The sequence below is a fragment of the Suricata suricatta genome, chromosome X (genome assembly GCF_006229205.1).
Source record: "Suricata suricatta isolate VVHF042 chromosome X, meerkat_22Aug2017_6uvM2_HiC, whole genome shotgun sequence".
In the NCBI taxonomy this organism is placed as follows: domain Eukaryota; kingdom Metazoa; phylum Chordata; class Mammalia; order Carnivora; family Herpestidae; genus Suricata; species Suricata suricatta.
Window position 1 is genome coordinate 60884654 of NC_043717.1, and position 23701 is coordinate 60908354.

The 23701-nt window shown below is 37.8% G+C and overlaps 1 protein-coding gene across 3 annotated transcripts in view; it reads left to right on the top strand.

Annotated features, from left to right (window-relative positions):
* Nucleotides 1-4887: 4887 nt before the first annotated feature.
* APOOL (apolipoprotein O like) overlaps nt 4888-23701 on the top strand; it is a 147526-nt gene continuing 128712 nt past the window's right edge. For all 3 annotated transcript variants that reach the window (XM_029930690.1, XM_029930692.1, XM_029930691.1), the window contains exon 1: nt 4888-4973. In XM_029930690.1, coding sequence (XP_029786550.1) covers nt 4959-4973 — 15 coding nt within the window. In that variant the 5' untranslated portion in view covers nt 4888-4958. The remainder of the gene's footprint in view (nt 4974-23701) is intronic.

The following is a 23701-nucleotide window of genomic DNA, read 5'->3' on the forward strand; positions in this document are numbered from 1 at the left end:
CATTTTCTAGAAATTCTAAGCAATATCACTAATAAAATACTCCCTTAGAAAATCTTTTTTTTTTTTTTTTTGGTCTAGGTTCTAAACAAATCTTTTGGTTACTGTTAAGTTTTAATAATATATGTGTAACCTTCAAATTAGCAAATTTTGATAACTTATTCTTTTATCAACATTGTATTCTCCATGAAAGTTAATTTGGAGAATTCCCAGTTATACAGTGTCCAAAACTATGTTGACTGAGCTACACAAATTGTTTCAGAGAATAGAATCACAAAGTTTCCAAATTGTTGGATCTCACTGTGTGTGCATGTTATATCTCTATCCCCTGTAGTACTACATATCCCTGCATTTATATAGTAGATTAGAAATTAACAATGATAGCACAGTGATTGAAAAAGACAGAGAAACAGAACCTGGATTACTTCAATTCTGCCATCTTATGTGACCACCTGGTGTTTTTATTTATGTTTAAAATTTAAAACATTTAAACAGAGTGCAAACTTTGAGGTGTAATATTTGGAAAAGTGTAATTTTTAATTTATCATGAATGATTTTACTGAATTTGAACTTATCTGATGTGAAACTTTAGATGAGGTTATTAATCAGACAGAAAATATGTACAAATAGGCAGAATTAGCCTTGAGCACTGCACAATGAAAAAAAAAGTCTTAAACTGTCCTCTGAAAATTGGGTCACAGAAATTGAAAAGGAAGTAATTTTCTATGCAACAATACAATGTAAGGAAATGGACATTACATAGAAAAGATAATTACATTTTAAAAAATGATAGGAGAAATGACAGAAGATGCTTATCTGGCATTACCAGAAGAAGCCAAAGGGCAGCATCTGAATGCCTTGATAGCTCGCAGAAAGCACTGGACACTTGTTCTAAAGTAATATATCCAATGATGTCAAAGTTCCTTCTCATTCAGTCATTATCCATTGATTTCTACAGAAAAACTTCTGAAGGTTTTACTTACTAGTATAGAAATGTATAATTAATTTCCTGATGAAGATATTTTAGTTAAAACTTTCAACTGTAGAAAATTTGAATGCCTCTGGATTTGATCTTTAAGAAACAAAGATGGGGTGATAATGTAACTCATGGAACTTTGTGAAATAGGATTATTATAATTCTCTTTCAAACTTAAAATTTTAAGACTTTTTTAAATATTTACTTATTTTTGAGTGTACAAATATGTGTGAGCACATAAGCACCGGGGTGGTGGGGCATGGAAGCGGAGGAGGGGCAGAAAGGGAGGGGCAGGGGAAGGGGCAGAGAGTGAGGGGGACACAGATTCCAAAGCAAGCTCCAGGCCCTGAGCTGTCAGCACAAAGCCCATACCGGGCTCATGTCTCTAACTCACAAACTGTGAGATCATGACCTGAGCTGAAGTTAGCTGCTTAACCGACTGAGCCATCCAGGCACCCCAAATTTAAGACTTCTTATTTGTGTATATGTTGCTTAATATTAAATAAACTTTACCAATAAAAATTAGTAAAAAAAAAGTGTCCATCTTTCAACTATAAACAAAGATAGATCAAAAGTCTACCTATATCATCTCCAAATATTTAGAAATATTAGATTTTGATGAAGTCATTGACAAATATGCAGATGTTAAAGCTCAAAAGTAAAAGATGTAATTTTTTTATTTATTATGCAGTAGACCAATATGTAGGTTTATGTTCTTTCTCCCTTAAAAATACATTAAAAAGTAAAAAAAATACATTATTTCAATTAGAAAAGATTGATCCATTACTTTTTTTCAGTGTCTTTTATGGCCTTAATTACTAGTTTAATTTCATCACAATTTCTTTTCTTAAGATTTATTTATTTATTTATTTATTTTTGAGTACAGTTGACACATTGTTTAGGTGTACAACATGGAGAATCAATAAGTCTACATTACGTTATGCTCATCACAAGTGTAGTGCCATCTGTCACCATAAAAGGCTATTACAATACAATGCCTATATTTCCTATGCTGTACCTTTTATTATCTTGATTTATTTATTCCTTAACTGGAAGTCTGTATCTTTCACTCCCCTTCACTTATTTTGTCCATCCCCTACTCCCTATCTTCTGGCAACCATCAATTTGTTCTTTGTGTTAATAGGTCTGGTTCTGCTTTTTATTTGTTTACTCATTTGTTTTGTTATTTAGATTCCACATATAAGTGAAATAATATGGTATTTATCTTTCTGTATCTGACTTATTTCACTTAGCATAATATCCTCTAAATCTATCTATGTTGTTGCAAATGGTAATATATTGTGGGGAGCAGCAAAGATTCAGCCGCTTGACCATTTGCTAGCCGGATATGTTACTCCCTGAGGGGAGTTGCAAAAATAGGCAGGGGAGCACCACTCCCTGTCAGAGGAGAAGCCAGAAGATCAAAGATCAACCGCCTGCAGGCAAGGTAGCATCAGCCCCTCAGGCGCTGTTCTAAAACACTTTAGTCCGGTTCCTCTTTTACTCCAGCCTTAATCCCTTAACCCTGTTTCCTAGCAACCGACCTAGGTCGGCTGCCTTGTTTTCCCGCCTTGAAACCTTTATGAGATACGGGTGTTTTCTCAATAAAAAAGAAGAGGCTTGATCGAAAGTGTGTGCTGTCTTTACTCTCTGTGCGTCCCCCTTCCTGCCCTGTTCTCTCTCCCTCTCTCAGGATCAAGAACCCGCGACAATTCTCCACCCTGCTGGCTGGGGCGGGACACGACAATATATCATCCTTTTTTATGGCTGAATACCCAAGATATGAAAGCAACTTAACTGTCCATTGATAGATGATAAAGAAGATGTGGTATATATTATACAACAAAATATTATTTGGTCATCACTTTTTCTTAAAGTAATTTTGTCACATAGAAGAAGTCACCATTAAAAAATCATCTGCTTAAGGTGTCAGGGCACCTGGGTGGCTAAGTTGGTTAAGTGTCCGACTTAGGCTCAGGACATGATGTCATGGTTCGGTCACGTGAGCGGACATAATGTCATGGTTCGGTCACATGAGCTCAGCCCCCTTGTCAGGCTGTGTGCTGACAGCTCAGAGCCTGGAGTCTGCTTTGGATTCTTTGTCTCTCTCTGCCCCTCCCCTACTCATGCTCTGTCTCTGTCAAAGATAAATAAAAGTTAAAAAATTTAAAAAATATGATCTGCTTAGGGTGTCAAATATGTTAGGTATATTACTGATGTCAGGCGTATGGTTTGCACTTAAATATTTGTTGAATGAATAAATGAATTAATATTAGGTATGTTGATGGTCAGATTAAGAGCATCCTTTTTCCTTGGAATCATTCACTAAAGGCCTAGGGAAGATCCTGCTCCTGTTGAGTATGTTGCACCTATCCACAGCATATTCTCCTTATAGCATCAAAATGATCCTTTTAAAATCTTAGAGCATGCCACATCTCTGCTCAAAACCCTCCATTGATTTCCCCTCCTATTCAGAATCAAATCTAAAGTCTGTGTGGTGGCACAAAAAGCCCCTGCTTGGCATGTTATTTCACTCCTTTTGAACTTATCACACCAGCCACTTCTTCATTGTTGTTTTTTATACATGAAACACTCCTAAATTCCTTCAGGACGTTTCTCAAATGTCACCTTGTGAGAAAGCCTTTCCCTAACCTATTTATTTATTTATTTATTTTTAAAAAATTTTAAATGTTTTTTTTTCTTATTTATTTTTGAGAGAGAGAGAGACAGCATGAGCAAGGGAGGGTCAGAGAGAGAGGGAGACACAGAATCTGATGACAGGCTCCAGGCTCTGAGCTAGCTATCAGCACAAATCCCGACGCTGGGCTTGAACCCACGAACCGTGAGATCATGACCTGAGCTGAAGCCGGATGCTTAACGACTGAGTCACCCAGGCGCCCCCTCCCTAACCTATTTAAATGAGTAAATTATTTCCTTATCCCCATACTGTTTTATTTTCCTTCATAGCACTTGGCACTTTGTAACGTTGATTTGTCTGTTTTTTCCTCTTGGAAACATAAACTGTTTTGTTCTGTATTTTGAACAAGTGCCTGGCATATAGTAGGCTCATAGTGACATAGTCTTAGAATTAATGAACTTGACCATGTATTGCAGAGGTAATATTTTCTTTTTGTGACTGACGAAGGAAATTTTCAACTTTTCATTTGCTTGTGAGTCATGCTCCTGGGCTCCCAGGGAAAGTATTCTTTAACATTTACCAAGGTCAAAATGACTCTTCAAACTTCAAAGCATGTACTCTATTTCTGCCCCAAGCACACATTGTACATACGCTTTATTAAAAAAAAAAAGCAAAAAGGAGCATTCCAAACATAAGAAAAAGATAAGAAAAAGAAAAAAAAAAGTCTCCCTGGTTCCCAAAAGATTAGTCATACAGCCTTGCACATATTAAAAAACATTATGATAAAGTCTTTAGCCTTCTGGAATGTCCTTCCTCAGGATGATTTATAACTCTTTATGAAAAAACCCCCACATATATAATCCTGCATCAAAGGTTCCTTCCCCAGAGCATTCTCCTCTTTGTGAAGATTGTGTATCAGGGCAGCTGTTTTAACTTGGGCTTGAATAAAATTCTTTTCCTTTCTCTTTAAATTTTTAAGAAAGGTTTGTTCAATTTGCCTGGACCGGACTTGATAGTTATTAAGGCAGCTGGACTTGGGTTTTAGATCTTTATCTAGACAAATCACATATGCCTGAAATAACGGAAGTAGTGCAAACTTCTGGACCCAGCTAAATAGCTCTCAACTGGATTATGGAAAGTATTCTGAAAGGATACAAACAGTCAATCACAAGGATGAACGGTTTTACTGGAAGAGAGCAGACGTAAAGCCTTATTAGGAGGGTGGAGAAAGGGCGGAGCCAGTAGACCAGGGACGTAATCAGGCGGGGCTCGTTAGGTGAGCAGTGTTGAACTGTTTTGTGCCTCGCCGCCCACCGTATAAAAACTTAGACGGAGAAGGTCACAGATATGGCGGCTGTTAGGGTAAGTTAAAAGAAAAACAAAACCCGTTTGTAGTTTTTGGGTGCAGACATAGCATTCTAGTAACTATAGAAGGGATCCTCCTAACTTCAGGAGGGAGCCCCACAGAGCGGGTGGGGTGGAGGTGAGGTTGTGAGAGATTTGGCAAGGTCAGGGAGTCTTAAACGTTAGAAGCCTCAAACAGCTACCTCTCCCCTTTGGATTTCTTCAGTCTGTGACAGTACTCTCTTCTTAAACTCCCGCGGTTAACTGTTTATACAGCGACACAGTGAAAACTGGGAAACCGCTGGGTGAAAAAGGATGGCCTGGCTACAAGCTGCGGCTAGCTGCTTGAACAGAAACAAAGAGAAAAGACAGGCATTCGACTGGGCGCGCAGGGCGGGGTCTCATGACGCTTTGAAAGACTTTGTTCAAACATTGTCTGGGGTGATATAGACCAGAATAGAGACATCTCAAAGTCTTTTTGTAGTGCGCGGTGTTTGTATTTACTGTTGGTCCACTCCAGGTTTGAATAATAAACCTAAGTTTCTTTTGAGTTGTGTAATTGGAAAAGGTGCTTTTTCATAGTAATCTTTGTACCGGAAGTGACTCAGCTGGCTTCTAGCTGCAGTTCCCTTATTAGGTTTCAATAACAGTAGTTGACAAATATCTACAGGTAGCTATTTGTAGCCGGGTTTAAGTGTAAAATGCACTGTTTGCAGAAGATACAAATATGAATAATTCACTTCAGCCAGAGTTTAAGGTGACTCAGTATTCGTCTAGATTCATCCTCCATTTCAGCATTTCTGGTTCTCGTTAATTTACCTAAATTATCACAACATCTTTCCAACTGGACTTGCTGTCTCTAGCCTAGCTCTCATGGAATCCATTTTCCCTAAACTGACAGACTACTTATACTAAAATGCAAATCTAACTCTATCCCTTTACTACTTAAAAGCCTTTATTGGCGTTCAATCATCTGCCCTCAGAGGTCCCGTTAAGACTCCTATGTCTGGAACACCCAACCCTGCCTTGGCTTTCCGTCTTCAACTCTCGTATCTCCGGAAATCTTGTTAACGTCTGTACTCCAAGGGTTTTCTCCTGCTCTTTCTCTAGATCTGATGAGAAACATCTTCATCTAGTTAGTTCCTTTCATGGTCCATTCATCCATCTAACAGATATTTGCATACCAGCTCCTTATATACTAAGCGCAAAATGTATTTTCCAAGATACTGTTACCGATTTTCCCAGTCTAATTTAAATACCTCCTCTTTGTGCTTCCAGAGGACCTTGGGCATACTGTTACCTTAGGACTTACTGTACTTCAAATAATATAATGTTTACTTGCCTGTTCTACCCTCCTATAAGCTGCTTGAGGACAGTAATTATGACATTAATTTTTGTATCCCTAGTACCGGTATGACTTACATTAGGTACTCAAAATCTGCAGGAACACATAAATACCAGGCAATGAAGTAGTGTACTCTGTGATTCAGAGCAAGAGAAGTACCTTGGATCAGGAGAAGTACAAAGTAATCTGAGGATTCAAAAGACAGAGCTCAAACCTGGTTGAGGACCATGAAGACTTCATGGAGGAGGGGCAAAGATGGGAATGGTAAAAAGTGAACCAAAATAGTGTGTTATCACTGAAGCCTAGAAGAGGGAGTTGAACAGTCTGTTCATTTGGCCATTAATAAGTCACTGGAAGCTACCATTTATTAAGTGCTCACTACAACAGTACGCACCATGCTAAAATACTTTTGTTATTTCACTTAACTCTCAAGATAACTTTATGTTGTAGTTATTATGATCACCATTTTATAAATGAAGAACTAAGGTTGAGAGGACTCAAGAAAATTGCCTTAAATCATAATCCATTATCTTTATGGGGTGTTGATTTCTGCTCAGGTCATAATCTAAGGGTCCTGAGATTGAGCCCCACATTGGACTCCACGCTGGGCATGGAGCCTGCTTAAGATTCTCTCCCTCTTCCTGTGCCCCTCCCCAACACTCACTGTCTGTCTGTCTGTCTGTCTCTCTCTCTCAAAAAGTAAATCTTTGGGGCGCCTGGGTGGCTCAGTCGGTTAAGGCTCCGACTTTGGTTCAGGTCAGATCTCACGTTCATGGGTTCGAGCCCCACGTCAGGCTCTGTGCTGACAGCTAGCTCAGAGCCTGGAGCCTGCTTCAGATTCTGTGTCTCCTTCTCTCTCTGCCCTCCCCCTCTCATGCTCTGTCTCTCTCTGTATCAAAAATAAGTAAAACATTAAAAAAATAAATTAAAGAAAAGTAAATCTTTATATTCCCAGCACTTAGTATAATGCCATATATTTTCTGACCTTTAGATCCCCATTTAGATCCCCTTCAGGCCAGTGGACTAGTAACTTGTTTCCCATGGCAGTGTCGGTAGTTTCTAGCAAGTAGAATAGAAATTTGTTGTGTTAACATTACCAGTTTTTTAAATTGAAATGAATACTTTTATACAGCCTTGTTTCTTCTTAGACTGTTGGTTTTTTTCAGACCTTTGTTGCGCTTTCATGATACTTTTAATGACAAATAATCTTTAAAAAGTATAAAATGTAATGTGTTTTTTGATTACCATACCCTTTATGTATAAAATGTTCTTCCTTCATCATTCACACCCTAAGCCAGTAAGCTAGAAATTTGAATGCAGTGGTTATTGCAGAAATTGTTTATTCAAAAACTGTCCTATGAAACATAAAGTAGTTATTATGACTTAAGTTTTTTTTTTTTTTAAGAATAACCCTATTTCTTAAAAATTCTAGTAGAGGTAAAACTCCAGTGGAGTAGGAATGAGAATACCATTTTCATTGATATTCTATGAACTCTAACTTTTAAGAGTGTAATTAAAGCATAAGAGCCTCTAACCTTCCAATATTGAGATACTAAAGGCTTTGTAGTTCGTGGCTTTGTCACCTATATAGTTTTCTAAAAGTCTTTTTTTTTTGTCTTTTTTAAGTGTTTATTTAAATTACAGTTAGTTAATGGGCAGCATATTAGTTTCAGGTGTACAAATAGTGATCCATCACGCCTGTACAACACATGGTGCTCATCAAAACAAATGCAGTCCTTAATCCCCATCATCTGTTTAACCTCTCTCCCCAACCCTATCCCTTCTGGTAACCATCAGGTTGTTCTCTATAGTTAAGAGTCTGTTTCTTGGTTTGCTTTTCTTTTTTTCCCCTATGCTCGTTGTTTCCTTTCTTAGATTCCACACGTGAGTGAAATCATGTAGTATTTGTCTTTCTCTAACTGACCTATTCATTTAGCATAATATTCTTTAGCTCCACCCACATCTTTGCAAATGACAAGATTTCATTCTTTTTTTTTTTTTATGGCTGAGTAACATTCCATTGAATAGGTATACCACTTCTTGTCCATTCGTCAGTTAATGGACATTTGGACTGCTTCCATAATTTGGCTATTGTTGATAATGCTGCTACAATGGGGTGCGTGTATCCCACTGAATTAGTATTTTTGTATTCTTTGGGTAAATCCCTAGTAGTAATTGCTAAATACTAGGGTAATTCTATTTTCAACTTTTTGAGGAACTTCCATGCTGTTTTCCAGACCAGTTGGATTCCCACCAACACCGCAAGACGGTTCCCCTTTCACAACATCCTTTCCAATACCCATTGTTTCCTATGGTATTTTTAGGCTTTCTGACTGGTGAGACATGATATCTCATTGTAATTTTAATTTGTATTTCACTGATGCTGAGTGATGTATAGCATTTTTTCATGTGTCTCTTGGCCATTTGTATATTTTCTTTGGACAAATGTCTATTCATGCACATTTTTAAGTTGAATTATTTGTTTTTTGGATATTGAATTTTGTAAGTTTTTTATATATTTTGATACTGACCCTTTATCAAATATGTTATTTGCACATATCTTCTCCCATTCTGTAGATTGCCTTTTAGTTTAGTTTTGTTGATTGTTTCCTTCTCTGTGCAGAAGATTTTCATTTTGATGAAGCCCCAGTAGTTCATTTTCATTTTTGCTTTTGTTTCCCTTGATTCAGGATACATATCTAGTAAGAAGTTGCTAAGGTTGATGTCAGAGAGATTGCTGCCAGGGTGCCTGGGTGGCTTAGTAGGTTAAACCCCTGATTCTTGATTACAGCTCAGGTCATGATCTCACAGTTCATGAGTTTGAGCCCTGCATGCAGCTCTGCTCTGATGGAGTGAAGCCTGCTTGGGATTCCCTCTCCCTCTCTGCTTCTGCCCTGCTCTCTCTCTCTCTCAAAATAAATAAACTTAAAAAAAAAAAAGAGGTTACTGCTCTGTTCTCCTCTAGGATCTTAATGGTTCCGTGTCTCACATTTAGGTCTTTCATCCATTTCAAATTTATTTTTATGTATGGTGTAAGAAAGTGGTCCGAGTTTCATTCTTTTGCATGTTGCTGTTCAGTTTTCCCAGCACCACTGGGTGAAGAGACTGTTCTTTTTTTTTTTCCATTGGATAGTCTTTCCTACTTTCTTGAAGATTAATTGGTCATATAGTTGTTCCTTTCTGGGTTTTCTATTCTATTACATTAACCTATGTGTCTATTTTTGTGCCAGTACTATACTGTGTTGATCACTGCAACTTTGTAGTAGAACTTGAAGTCCAGAATTGTGATACCACAGCTTTTCTTTTCTTTTTCAAGATTGCTTTGGCTATTTAGTCTTTTGTGGGTCCATACAAAGATTAGGATTGTTTGTTCTAGCTCTGTGAAAATTGCTGTTGCTATTTTGATAGGGATTGCATTAAATGTGTAGATTGCTTTGGCTAGTATAGACATTTTAACAATATTGGTTCTTCAAATCCATGAGCATGAAATATCTTTTCATCACTTTGTTTCCTATTTGATTTCTTTCATGAATGTTTTATAGTTTTCAGAGTACAGGTTTTTCACCTCTTTGATTAGATATATTTCTAGGTAGCTTATGTTTTTGGTGCAGTTGTAAATGGAATTGTTTTCTAGATTTCTCTTTCTGCTGCTTCATTTTTGGTGTATAGAAATGTAACAGATATCTGTGCATTGATCTTGTATCCTATGACTTTACTGAATTCTTCTATCAGTTTTAGCAGTACTTTGGTGGAGTCTTTAGGGTTTTTGATATAGAATATCATGTCATCTTCAAATAAGGAAAGTTTGACTTCTTCCTCGTTAATTTGGATGTCTTTATTTATTTATTTTTTTTTTTGTCTGCTGGCTATGGCTGGTCCTTTGCTAAGTAGCAGTAGTAGGAGTGGACATCTGTCTTGTTCCTGACTGTAGAAGAAAAGCTCTCAATTTTTGCCCATTGAGGATGATATTAGCTGTGGGCTTTTCATAGAGGGCTTTTATTGTGTTGCTATGTGTTCCCTCTAACCCTCTTTTGTTGAAGGTTTTTATCATGCATGAATGGATATACTTTATCAAATGCTTTTTCTGCATCTATTGAAAGGGTCATATGATTTTTATTCTTTCTTTTATTAATGTGATGTATCTTGTTGATTGATTTGTGAATATTGAACCACCCTTACAACCCAGAGATATATCCCACTTCTTCATAGTGAATAATTCTTTTAATGTACAGTGTATTTGGTTTAGTAGTATTTTATTGATAATTTTTCATCCCTGTTCATCAAGGATGTTGGCCTGTAGTTCTCTTTTTTAGGGGTGTCTTTCGTTATCTGGTTTTCTTATCATAGTAATGTTGGCCTCAGAATTAATTTGGACATCTTCCTTCCTTTTCCATTTTTTGGAATATTTTGAGAAGATTAGGTATTATCTCTTTAAATATTTGGTAGAAATCTCCTCTGAAGCCATTTGGCCCTGGACTTTAGATTGTTAGGAGATTTTTTAATACTGATTCAGTTTTTTTGCTGGTTACCAATCTGTTAAAATTTTGTTTCTTCCTGTTTCTGTTTTGGTAATATATATCTTTCTAGGAATGTATCCATTTCTTCTAGGTTGTCCAATTTGTTGGCATATAGTTTTTCATAGTATTACCTTATAATTGTTTATGTTTCTGTGGTTTAGTTTTTATTTCTCCTGTCTTGTTTATGATTTTATTTAAATGGACCCTTTCCTTTTTCTTTTTAATAAATCTAGCTAAGGGTTTAACAATTTTACTAATTTTCTCAAAGAACCAGCTCCTCATTTCATTGATTTGTTCTATTGTTTTTTAAAATTTCTGTACCATTTTTTTTCTGCTGTAATCTTTATTATTTCCTTCTACTGGTTTTGGGCTTTGATCTGTTTCTATCTTCTATTACTAGTTTTAGGCTTTGTTCTGTTTCTAACTCCTTCAAGTATAAAGTTGGGTTGGGATTTTTCTTGCTTCTTGAGGTAGATCTGTATTGCTATAGACTTCCCTCTTAGGACCACTTTTGCTGCATTTGAAAGGTTTTGGGCCATTGTGTTTTCTTTTCATTTCTTTCCATTTATTCAAAATTTCTTCTTTGATATACTAGTTGACCCATTCATTGTTCTGTAGAATGTTGCTTAAGCTCCATATATTTGTGGTCTTTCCTAATATTTTCTTGTGGTTGACTTCAAGTTTCATAGTGTTGTGGTCACAAAAAATGTTTGAAATGATCTCAGTCTTTTTGTATTTGTTGAGGCCTGATATGTGACTTAGTATGTGCTCTATTGTGGAGAGTGACCCATGTGAATGTGAAGAGAATGTGTATTCTGCTATTTTAGGATGGAGTGTTCTGAATATAGCTGTTAAGTCCATCTGGTCGAGTGTGTCATTCTAAGCCATTGTTTCCTGTTGTTTTTCTGTTTAGATTATTTGTCCACTGATTTATGTGGAGTGTTAATGTCTCCTATTATTGTATTATTTTCAATGAGTTCCTTTATGTTTGTTATTAATTGTTTTATATATTTGGGTGCTCCCATATTTGATCCATAAATAATTACATTTGTTAGATCTTCATGTTGGATTGGCCCCTTTATTATGATGTAGTGCTTTCTTCATCTCTTGTTGCAGTCTTTGGTTTAAAGTCTAGTTTTTCCATGAGTATTGCTACTCCAGCTTTCATTTGACATACATTTGTATGATAAATATTTATCCATCCCCTCACTTTCAATGTGTAGATGTCTTTAAGTCTAAATTAAATCTTTTATTTTAAATTTTGTAAATGTTTGTTTATTTTTGAGCGAGAGGCCAAGAGCATGAGCGGGGGAGGGACAGAGAGAGAAAGGGAGACACAGAATTTGAAGCAGGCTGTGGACTCTGAGCTGTTAGCACAGAGCCCAATGAGGAGTTCGAACTCATTAGCCATGAGATCATGGCCTGAGCCGATGTCAGATGCTTAACCAACTGAGCCACCAAGATGCCCCTAAAATAAATCTCTTGTAGATAGCATATAGATGGGTCTTGTTTTTTTTTATACATTTATGCAAAAGACACCCTATCTCATTTGATTTAGTTCATTTATGTTAAGAGTAATTATTGATATGTGTAGTGCCATTTTATTACTTGTTGTGCTATTGTTTCTGGATATTTTTCCACTCAGGGAGTCCCCTTTAATATTTGTAATATTAGTGGTCACAAACTCCTCTGGTTTTTGTTTGGGGAATTCTTTTTGTCTCCTTCTATTGTGAATGATAGATGGCCTTGCTGGATAGAGTATTCTTGGCTGCAGATTTTTCCCATTCAGCATATTGAATGTATCGTGCTACTCTCTTCTGGCTTGCCAAGTTTCTGTTAAGAAATCTGTAGCTCGAGGCGCCTGGGTGGCTCAGTCGGTTGAGCCTCCGACATCGGCTCAGGTCAGATCTCACGTTCGTGGGTTCGAGCCCCGCGTCAGGCTCTGTGCTGACAGCTAGCTCAGAGGCTGGAGCTTGCTTCCGGTTCTGTGTCTCCTTCTCTCTCTGACCCTCCCCCTCTCATGCTCTGTCTCTCTCTGTATCAAAAATAAATTAAAACATTAAAAAAATGAAAAAAAAAAAGAAATCTGTAGTTCCCCTTATGAGTCTTCCCTTGTAAGTTAGGGGCTTCTTTTGTATTGCTGCTTTTATGATATTTTTCTTTATCCATATGTTTTGCAATTTAATTATAATATGTCTTGATGTGGGCCTGCCTTTGTTGATTTGATGGGAGTTCTCTGTGCCTCCTGTATCTGGATGTTTGTTTCCTTCCCCAGATTAGGGATATTTTTAGCTATTATCTCTTCAAAAAGTGTTTCTGCCCTCTTTTCTATCTTTTCATCTTCTGAGACTCCTGGAGTCATTGTGTTCCCTTAGTCTATTTTCATGTTCCACAGTTCTTTCTCTCTTTTGTTCAATTTCATTAATTTCCATTACTTTGTCTTCTATATCACTTATTCATTTACCTCTTCTTCAGACTTATGTTCATTGCATCAAGCCTGTGTCCAATATCAGTTATTGCATTTTTTTTATTTCTGACTGATTTTTAAGTCTTTTATCTCTGTGGTAAGAGTCTCTCTGATATCTTCCATTCTCCTCTGAACCCCAGAGATTATCCTTATGATTGTTGCTTTCAATGCTCTATCAGGCATGTTAACTTATATTGGTTTGTTTAGATTTCTGGCTTTGCCCTTATCTTGTTTTATTTGTGATGAATTCCTCCAACTTGGCACTTTGTCTAAATCTTAGCCTTCTTTGTGTTCTGTGTTTTAGAAAAGCCGGTTATGTTTCCTGCTTTTGAAAGTAATGGATTTATGAAGATGTTATGTAGTGTCCAGGGCATCCTGATTCAGGGAGTGTCCCTGGTGTGTGCAGTGTGTGGTCTTCTGTTGTGTTTAGGCTGCTCTGTCCTTCAGGCTATTCACCTGCAGAGGCTCTCATTGTTTTCAGTGGGCAGTATTTGGTCCCAGGCCAGACTGGGGAAAGTTTTAACTAGGTGTTCTCCAGTCTGCTGTTTAAGTGACACCTGATAGTACTTCCACTAGAAATGAAGCCCTGCAGAGCTCTCTGGGCAGGAGGTGTGTGTAGGCAGTGATTTCTGTTGGTCTTCTGGGGAAAGAGTCTGCCATGCTGAGACTGAGGCATGTTTGACTGAGAAGGTCACTACCTCTAGTGTGCAGGGGTGTGGGGCTTGGTGTAAGCAGGTTATGCAGACACTGTAGGTTATGTGCTGTTTACTGCAGGTGGTTCTGTGTTTATGCTGAGGGGTGGGGCAGGGAAATGGTACCAGCAAGCTTCTTTGTCTCTTGAGAGGGGTCTCAGTGCTTGCTAATGCCAGGAAAGCACTCTGAGAAAAGCAAACAATAACCCTCTTGTATGTCCCAGGCTTTTTTCAAATTGCTATTTCTATACTGTTTGCTTTTGGGTTGTTTTTCTGCTTTATCTCCAGGAGCAGGGCAGTGTGTTCTGAGATCTATTCCATCCAAAAGTCTGCTGCCTTTTCAACTCCAGGCCTTAACAGTGTGGTGTGGGCAGGGGCCTGCACTAGTCTGGGGGAGGGTTTCAACATGCTGGGGACTGAGAAAGGCTAGGTGAGAAGGGCAGTTGCACCAGAGCTCACAGATGTGGGAGTTGGTATCAGCAGAATAGGTATCTAGGGTTGGGGCTCAGCTGCTTTCTGCAGGTGGCTTTTTGGTTTATGCTGAAGGGCAGGTTTGCCCCTTTGTCCTGGGAGGGGCATATCTGAATGCTCCCTCTCAGGGATATGCTCTAAGTACAGTGAATAATCTCCCCACTGTATGCCCCAGGCAATCTTCAAATCTCCATTTCCATGTTGTCTGCCCCAGGGTTGTGTTCCTGCCTCCTCTCTAGGAGCAAGGCAGTGCCCTCAGGGCTCTATCTGAGCCACATCTGCCTACCTTTGGAACTCCAGGCTTTAAGTCCTGCTGGTTGCTAGAACTCCTGAAAATCAGCCCCTCTCAATTTTTCCCATGTAATGGCCTTGGAGAAATGTTCTCCTGTGTGTTCCCTTGTGTTGTCTACTCTCTCTCACCCTTATCTGTGACCACACCTCTTTCTCCTCTGCAGCACCCACAGTCTCTTTCTCCCCTGAATCATGTGTCCACACTTCCTACCTTCTTCTATGCACCTTCTCTCCCTTTAGTTGAGGAGTTCGTTCTGTCAGTCTTCAGGTAGGCTTCTGGGGTATTTAGAATAATTTGATAGTTACCTAGTTGTATTTTGGGACAAGGTGAGCCTAGTGTTCTCCTACTCCACCATCTTCTCTCTCAACTAACATGTCAGTCTTTGAAGTAGAATATTTGATATGTAATCTTAGAGGGACCAAATTGTATAGGTACATTTTTGTAGTTTGTTCATTTGTTCTTCAGTGCTACTATATTTTTCAAGAATTTTGTGAGAAAGTATAGGTAGAGTTTTAAGGTTTTCTATTTAAGCAAAGTATCTGCTTTTCATGTAGCAGTATAATGAATAATGGCATAGCTGATAGACTCTGCTGTTCTCTGTAGATTTGTTGACAATGTAGATTTAATATAGTTTATTCTCCTACAGATTATTTACCTCCTCATTTTCTGAAGAAAATAAGTACAATGATATAAACAAATCTTTTGTTAGTGACTCAGTAGTGATTACTCTAAAACAGTGCACTTTTGTGTAAGACTTTTATGTTGCTGTCAAGAAATAGCTCTTAGGCTGTGGCCACAAAATGAAGCATTAACATCTTTTCTTGCGCTGCTTTTTGAAAAAATTATCTCTATTAAAGCAGAGGATGAGTTCCATAACACTTGTCATTGTCAGAAACTTTCTTACCCTTTGAAAGGAGTACAGGAGACACAGGGGTGCATTTAAGAAATCACTAAGAGGGAGTTAAAATGTTTTCATGGTCAAGTATGACTGGACCAGTCCTGAGTGACCTGCAGGAATGGAACCAGTGTAAGGACACAGGTCTAAATCAAACGGACTCCATGACATGCTTCAAGTTCCCCCTCTGACCTTGGAGGCCTAGGTGTCGGTTTCTCAGAATCATTGGACAATGGAGGGGTACACATTGCCCAAGGAAAGAGGGACCACCCTTGTAACACCCAATGAGGAAAGACCAGCTAACACCCTTAACATTTCTAAGGGCATGCCTAGAGATAGAAGCTATGCCCTAGTGAGGGTCCTGGGTCCACTCTGTAATTGGTTAAAGTTACTGCCAATGATATTATGCTATAGTGACTGGACTCCTGTACCTGTGTCACCATTTCCTGTAACTCCCCCTTCCCAAAACTCATAAAAGCCCTACCCCGCCTTTGTTCGGGGCTCTCAGCATGGATCCACTGCGCTGGTAAAGTCTGTGAACCTGAGCTTAGGTCCGGCCAGCCTAAGCCCATAATAATAAAGCCCTTTGCTTTTTGCATGCGTGACTCGGTCTCCCCGGTGGTCTCTGGTTTTGGGGATGATAATGAAATCTTGGGCATAAAACCAGGACCAGTGGAAATTATATGGACATTTCTTTCAGTTTATCTAATGAAGAATTTTCTCATAGAGCTATAAAAAGATGAAATGACTTGTCAGTGGAATTTCCCATTACCAAAGAGGGTCATACATAAATTGGAGGTTTACTTGGGAGTGTGTGATAGGAGGGATTCAAAATGAGATAAATGGTTGGATCAGAAGACCTTTAAGGTCCCTTTGCATTCCTAGACTGAAACTCTAGTACAAAGAAGGTGTATGCCTAAAACACAGCCCCGTATTTTGAAACAAATTTCTCTTTTGTCAATTTATGTTGGATTCAGTAACCATTAGTTTATTCAGGTGCAGTGCTTAATTTTTCAGGCCAATTTGTGATACTACCTGATACTTCAGAAGAGACTAAACTTCATAGTTGTATAGTTGTGCCTCTGTTTGTTTATCTCAAGAGTATTTGTACTCTGTGGATAACCAAAATCACCCAGAAAAACTAGTACTGATGTAGTATCTCACAGTGCTCCTTGCCCCCCCTCCCCTCCACAGTGCTGATGAGGCAAGCTATTAGCACTTCAGGTCTGCTGAAGGAAGGAAAGGGAGAAAGAAGGAAAAAAAATAGGAAGGTAAAATAAAACTTTAAAATCAATTAGAACAAATAGTTACTGAAAAAAATAAAGGGGTAAAGAGGTAAAGAGCAGAAAGAGCAAAAAGTAGGAGTGTTTGGAGATGGGTAATCTACTTTTTTCTTTACCACGGATAGCAGACTGTAACTTCCCCACCCAAGTCTTGTGATCTAGAGTCCTAAAGAGCCATGTGGTATGAGATTTCTCTTGTGAACAGCTCCTAGAACACTGGCCCCACACTGAAAGGGAAACTTCTTTTCATACATTCCCAACTCCTTCTATTTCTAGAACTTTTAACCTCCACAAAATGAAGCCTTTTAAACAAATATATTTAAGCAGTATAGTATACATGAATACTTTTCCATAAGAGTTTCCTTAATCAAGGTAGTATTGACCATTGTAGGTAAAAATACATCAGTTTAAATAGACAGTATTATATTTTAAAACACTTACTTGATACAGTATAATAATCATCACATTAATTTGATCAAGAAATTTTGTTGTGGCACATGCAAAGTAGAATGCTGTTTCCAATAAGAAAGAATCAGGGTTTCTCTGTTGTCTATTCAGGTGTAATCGTCAGAAAGTAAAAATTTAGTCATAAGAATACTGCCTTCCATTTATTTAGCACTAGACAGTTTATAAAATTTCATCTATTATAGTATTTGCTTCTTAGAACATTCCTATAAGAATTTTGAATAAGAAGTTAAATACCTGTAAGGTATCTGTATATTAATATAGAAGGTGCTTGTGATGAATTTTAATTGTGGTGGGGTTGGATTAATTAGGTCTTCAAATGCTTCTGAGAGTGTGGAGAGGCCTGGAAACATATTTAAAAATTTGAGAATAACTACAGTTGGGGGGACCATAGTTCATAATTTTCATTAGATTCTCAAAAAGTTTATACTACTCAGTCTTACAATTTCAGATTAGCTTTAGGACCTTTGGTTATCATTTACCTCCATAATTGTTTGGCACAAAGGCGTTCAATAAAACATGAAAGAATTTGCTAGATTACCTGTGTGTACTGCCTTATTTAAACCTGTTAGTTATTACTTAGTTTTAAGGTCCTTGGTCCTACAAAGTCCTTTGGGCACAAAAAGGCATAAGATTCTAAACAAGGAGCCTATTTTTTAGCAGAAAAATAGGCTGCATATATTTAAACAAGTAAATTATAACAGATTTGTTTAATACTAAATTAGTGCTTCACACAGGTACGAGCTATATGAATTCATAGGGATAGCTACAAGTGAGCTAATGGTACTTGAGCTAGATCTTCAATGAGGGTGTCGGTAAACATACTCATTCAACAAATGGTTTTTGAGTACCTGCTATGTGCCAGGCACTATTAGGCACAGGAGATGGGAAGAGAAAAGCAGTGAGTGAAAGTACTGAGGGAGGAATGTGCTTGGCTTGTTTGGGCCTAAGAAGATTAATTTGGCTAAAGTCAGTGGGTGTATGGAAGAGGGATAGAGTAAAATCATCTCTTACTGGAGTGATACTATCTTTCAGAGTAAATAGAATGCTCTCAGTATTGCTTTCTCACAGCTTCACAAGGTAGATATAGCCTAATTTGTTTCTTAGATATAGCACATACAAGGCTATATATATGTATATTTAAAAGGGATATGTTAGGTGTTTTCTTTTAAATTCAGTTACTGATTTTAACAATTGTTATATTGTCAGATCCTGATTAGCATAAACTGACTAAAGTTGAATTAGGCTAGTCTGGTACCATTTCTGGAGGATCTTTTTTTTTTTTTAAATTTTTTAAAATGTTTTATTTATTTTTGATACAGAGAGAGACAGAGCATGAGAGAAGGAGGGTCAGAGAGAGAGAGGGAGACACAGAACTAGAAGCAGGCTCCAGGCTCTGAGCTAGCTGTCAGCACAGAGCCCGACGCGGGGCTCGAACCCATGAATGTGAGATCTGACCTGAGCCGAAGTCGGAGGCTTAACCGACTGAGCCACCCAGGCGCCCCTGGAGGATCTTTTAAACTAAATTTGTATAACTTCTATATTCCCTGTATATGGTTTTATTTTAAATTTTCTACTTCTTAAATTTTTATTTATTGAAGATAAACTTTTGACACTTGCAAGTCTTATTCACTAATAATTATATCATAATTATTGAGTATTTAGAAAATTCAAAACAGTTTTGTTCTTTCATACAACATAATTAAAACACTCAATGCTTTATTACTCTTTTAACATTAATATTCTATAATTTCATAATACAGTAAAATCCATATTTATCCAAGCCACACTGAGCTTAGCAGTTATTTGTTCTGGCAAACTTCAAATAGGCCTTTTGAGTGCTAGAGCTTTAATTTTGATGAAGACTATAATTCACAGGGAACAGGTGATTCCCATCCATTTTAAACCCGAGAGTTTAACCCATTTTTCATCATTCACTGTCTTTAACTTTTCCAGTTATACTATGTTGTATGCTATAAGTGTTATTCTTTTTTAAAAAATTTTTTAATTTTTTTAATTTATTTTTTGAAGGAGAGAAAGAGAAAAACAGTGTGAGCAGGGCAGGGACAGAGAGAGGGAGAGACAGAATCTGAAGCAGGTTCCAGGCTCTGAGCTAGCTGTCAGCACAGAGCCTGATGTGTGGCTCAAACCCATGAACTAACTGTGAGATCATGACCTGAGCCGAAGTCAGATGCTCAACTGACCAAGCCACCCAGGCGCCCCTATGACTGTTATTCTTAATGAAAATGCAATTATAGTGAACCTGAATGGGTATTGAACACAGAAATAACCTTAGAATTATGTTATCTTAAAAAGGTTTCTGGTGTCATTTACTTTTGTCCCATAAACATGAAATATAATTTAATTTCTTAGCTTTGTGGCCATGTAACATGCTCAATAAATCAAAAGCAATGTTTTTCTAAATAATTTTCTGTCCTCCAAAGTTCACTGCTTGGCATTTGTTACGAATAGTTGGATATCATTCTTTTTCAGGGTTGAATAATATTCCTTTGTATATACGCACCACATTCCTTTTCATATGGTAATTTGTTGATGAGCATTTGAGTTGTGTCCATATCTTGGCAATTCTGAATAATGCTGCAACAAATATGGGAGTGCATATATCTCATCTAAATCTTAATCTCTTTTTGGTAGAACCACAAGACAAACCAAATGTTGGCACTGTAAGACAGTGCTAATAAAACTTTGTTGATGGAAATGTTCTGTTTCTGTGCAGTCCAGTATGGTAGTCACTAGGTCTTGTGTATCTTTTGATGCCTTGAGATGTGGCTAGGGGATGGAACAACTTACTTGTCAATTTTATTTAATTTTAATTAATTGAAATATAAATTTAAATAGCATATGTGGATAGGGGCTACCATATTGGATAGTACCGTTTTAAGGGTCCTAAGAGATTTTCTACTTAAGGTGTATCATTTTACACATAAGGAGACTATGAGAGGTAGCATGACTAATCAGAGATTATATAGTTGTTTTAGAACAGAACTGGGATTAAACACAGGTGTCCTGATGCCCACATCAGTGGTATTACTATATACGAAAAAAACCTTTTTTGAACACTGAAAGTTAAAATTTTTTTATAATATTTATTTTTGAGAGAGAGACACACAGAGGGTGAGTGGAGGATGGTCAGAGAGAGAGGGAGACACAGAATTAGAAGTGGGCTCCAGGCTCTGAGCAAACGGTCAGCACAGAGCCTGATGCGGGGCTCGAACTCATGAACGTGAGATCATGACCTGAGCTGAAGTCGGTCGCTTAACTGACTGAGCCACGCAGGCGCCCCTGAACACTGAAAGTTTTAAGGTGCTAATCAAATGGTATTACTTTTACTCCATTTATTGTGTTTGTTATGATTACCCATTTCTCTTATTTTTCTGCTCCCTCTCCTTCACATACACCTACACTAGCTCCATCAAAAAAAAAAAGATGTCTTTAGGATGAAGTGTTCAAGTTAATTTATTTAACTAGGAAATACGTTTTTATTGTGTGTGATTTTAAATGACCCCTGACTCTAAATTTTTGAAATTCCCTTTGTTGTCTCCACACTCCAGATGTTCAGTGTGGGTAAAAAAGTGATTCTGGTCATATAATCTGGAGTATTATTTTAATATAAGGTAATTATTTGCTCATCACTTTCCTTGTAGTTTTAAGAAAAACAAAGTGGCAATATCTTATCTGTAGTAAATTACACACTTGGATATTATTATTGAATTCAGTGTTTTGTATGGTCAAAATTAGAAGGAACTTTGGAGCCTCCTGTCACAAATGGGCAATCTGACAGACAGTGAAGGGAGATTTACTTGTAAAAGGTGTCATAGTGAGTTATTAGTTGAGCCCAGACTAGAACCTAGCTTTTCCAATTCACAGCCTGGTGTTCTCTCCACTAAATTGCTGTCGCCTCTCAGTTCTTTACAGGTGAACAAATTAAACAATACTGCAGCGTACAAACTTCTGTTAAGCTTCTAATGGCTGTCCTGAATTTTTTTTTCTTTCATAGTTTATTGTCAGGTTGGTTTCCATATTACACCCAGTGCTCATCCCAACAAGTGCCCTCCTCCATGACTATCACTCCCTTGCCCTCTCCCCCACCACCATCAGCCCTCAGATTGTACTCAGTATTCAAGAGTTTCTTACAGTTTGCTTCCCTCCTTTTCCCAAACTATTTTTCCCTCTCCCCTCCCCCATGGTCCTCTGTTAAATTTCTCCTGTTAAACTTATAAGTGAAAACATATGGTATCTGTCCTCTGCCTGAGTTATTCCACATAGCATAACACCCTCAAGTTCCATCCACTGTTTCACGTTGCTATAAATGGCCATATTTCAATCTTTCTCATTGCCATGTAGTATTCTGTTGTATAGATAAACCACATCTTCTTGGTCCATTCATCAATTGATGGACATTTAGGCTCTTTCCATGATTTGGCTATTGTTGAAAGTGCCATTATGAAGATTGGGGTACATGTGCCCCTATGCATCAGCACTTCTGTACCCTTGGGTAATTCCTAGCAGTGCTATTGCTGAGTCATAGGGGTGTTCTATTGTTAATTTTTTGAGGAACCTCCACACTGTTTTCCATGGTGGCTGCACCAGTTTACATTCCCACCAACAGTGTAGGAGAGTGCCCGTTTCTCCACATCCTCGTCAGCATCTATAGTCTCCTGATTGGTTTATTTTAGCCACTCTGACTGGCATGAGGTGGTATCCGTGTGATTTTGATTTGTATTTCCCTGATGATGAGTGACATTGAGCATCGTTTCATGTGTCTGTTGGCCATCTGGATGTCCTCTTTGGAAAAGTGGCTGTTCATGTCTTCTGCTCATTTCTCTACTGGATTGTTTGGTTTCTGGATGTGGAGTTTGGTGAGTTCCTTAAGTAGATTTTGGATACTAGCCCTTTATCCGATATATCATTTGCAACTATCTTTTCCCATTCCCTCAGTTGCCTATTAGTTTTATTGATTATTTCCTTTGCCTTGCAGAAGCTTTTAATCTTGATCAGGTCCCAATAGTTCAGTTTAGTTATTGATTCCCTTTCCTTTGGAGATGTGTCAAGTAAGAAATTGCTGCAATTGAAGTCAAGCAGGTTGTTTCTTGCTTTCTACTCTAGGGTTTTGTTAGATTCCTGTCTCACCTTCAGGTCCTTCATCCATTTTGAGTTTATTTTTACATATGGTGTAAGAAACTGATCTAGTTTCATTCTTCTGCATGTTGCTGTCCAGTTCTCCCAGCACCACCTGTTAAAGAGACTGTCTTTTTTCCATTGGATACTCTTTCCTGTTTTCTCAAAGTTTAATTGGCCATATAACGTGGGACCAATAATGAGTTCTTTCTTCTATTCCGTGGGTCTGTGTGTCTGTTTCTGTGCCAATGCCATACTGTCTTGATGATATCAGCTTTGTAATTGAGACTAAAGTCTGGGATTGTGATGCCTCCCATTTTGGTTTTCTTCTTCAATATTACTTTGGCTACTTGGGGTCTTTTGTGGTTCCATACAAATTTTAGGATAGTTTGTTCTAGCTTTGATAAGAATGCAGGTGCAATTTTGATTGGGATTGAATTGAATGTGTAGATCGCTTTGGGTAGTAATATCATTTTAACAATGTTTATTCTTCTGATCCATGAGCATGGAATGTTTTTACATTTCTTAGTGTCATCTTCAATTTCCTTCATGCGTTTTCTATATTTTTCAGCATGCTGATCTTTTATATCTATGGTTAGGTTTATTCCTAGGTATTTTATGTTTATGTTGCAATTCTTACTGGGATCAGTTCCTCGATTTCTCTTTCTGTTGCTTCATTATTGGTGTATAAAAATGCAACCAATTTCTGTATGTTGATCTTGTACCCTGCACCTTTGCTGAATTCATGGATCAGTTCTAGTAGGCTTCTGGTGGAGTCTGTTGTGTCTTCCAGGTAGAGTATCATGTCATCTGCAAATTGTGTATGGTGTAAGAGACTGGTCTAGTTTCATTCTTCTACATGTTGCTGTCCAATTTTCCCAGCACCACCTGCTAAAGAGACAGTCTTTTTTCCATTGGATACTCTTTCCTGCTTTGTCAAAAATTAATTGACCATACATTTGTGGGCCCAGCTCTGAATTCTCTATTCTATTCCATTGGTCTATGTGTCTTGTTTTTGTGCCAATACCATACTGTCTTGATGATGATGGCTTTGTAGTAGAGGCTAAAGTCTGGGATTGTGATGCCTCCCGTTTTGGTTTTCTTCTTCAATATAACTTTGGCTAAACGGGGTCTTTTGTGGTTCCATATGAATTTGAGGATAGTTTGTTCTAGTTTGGAG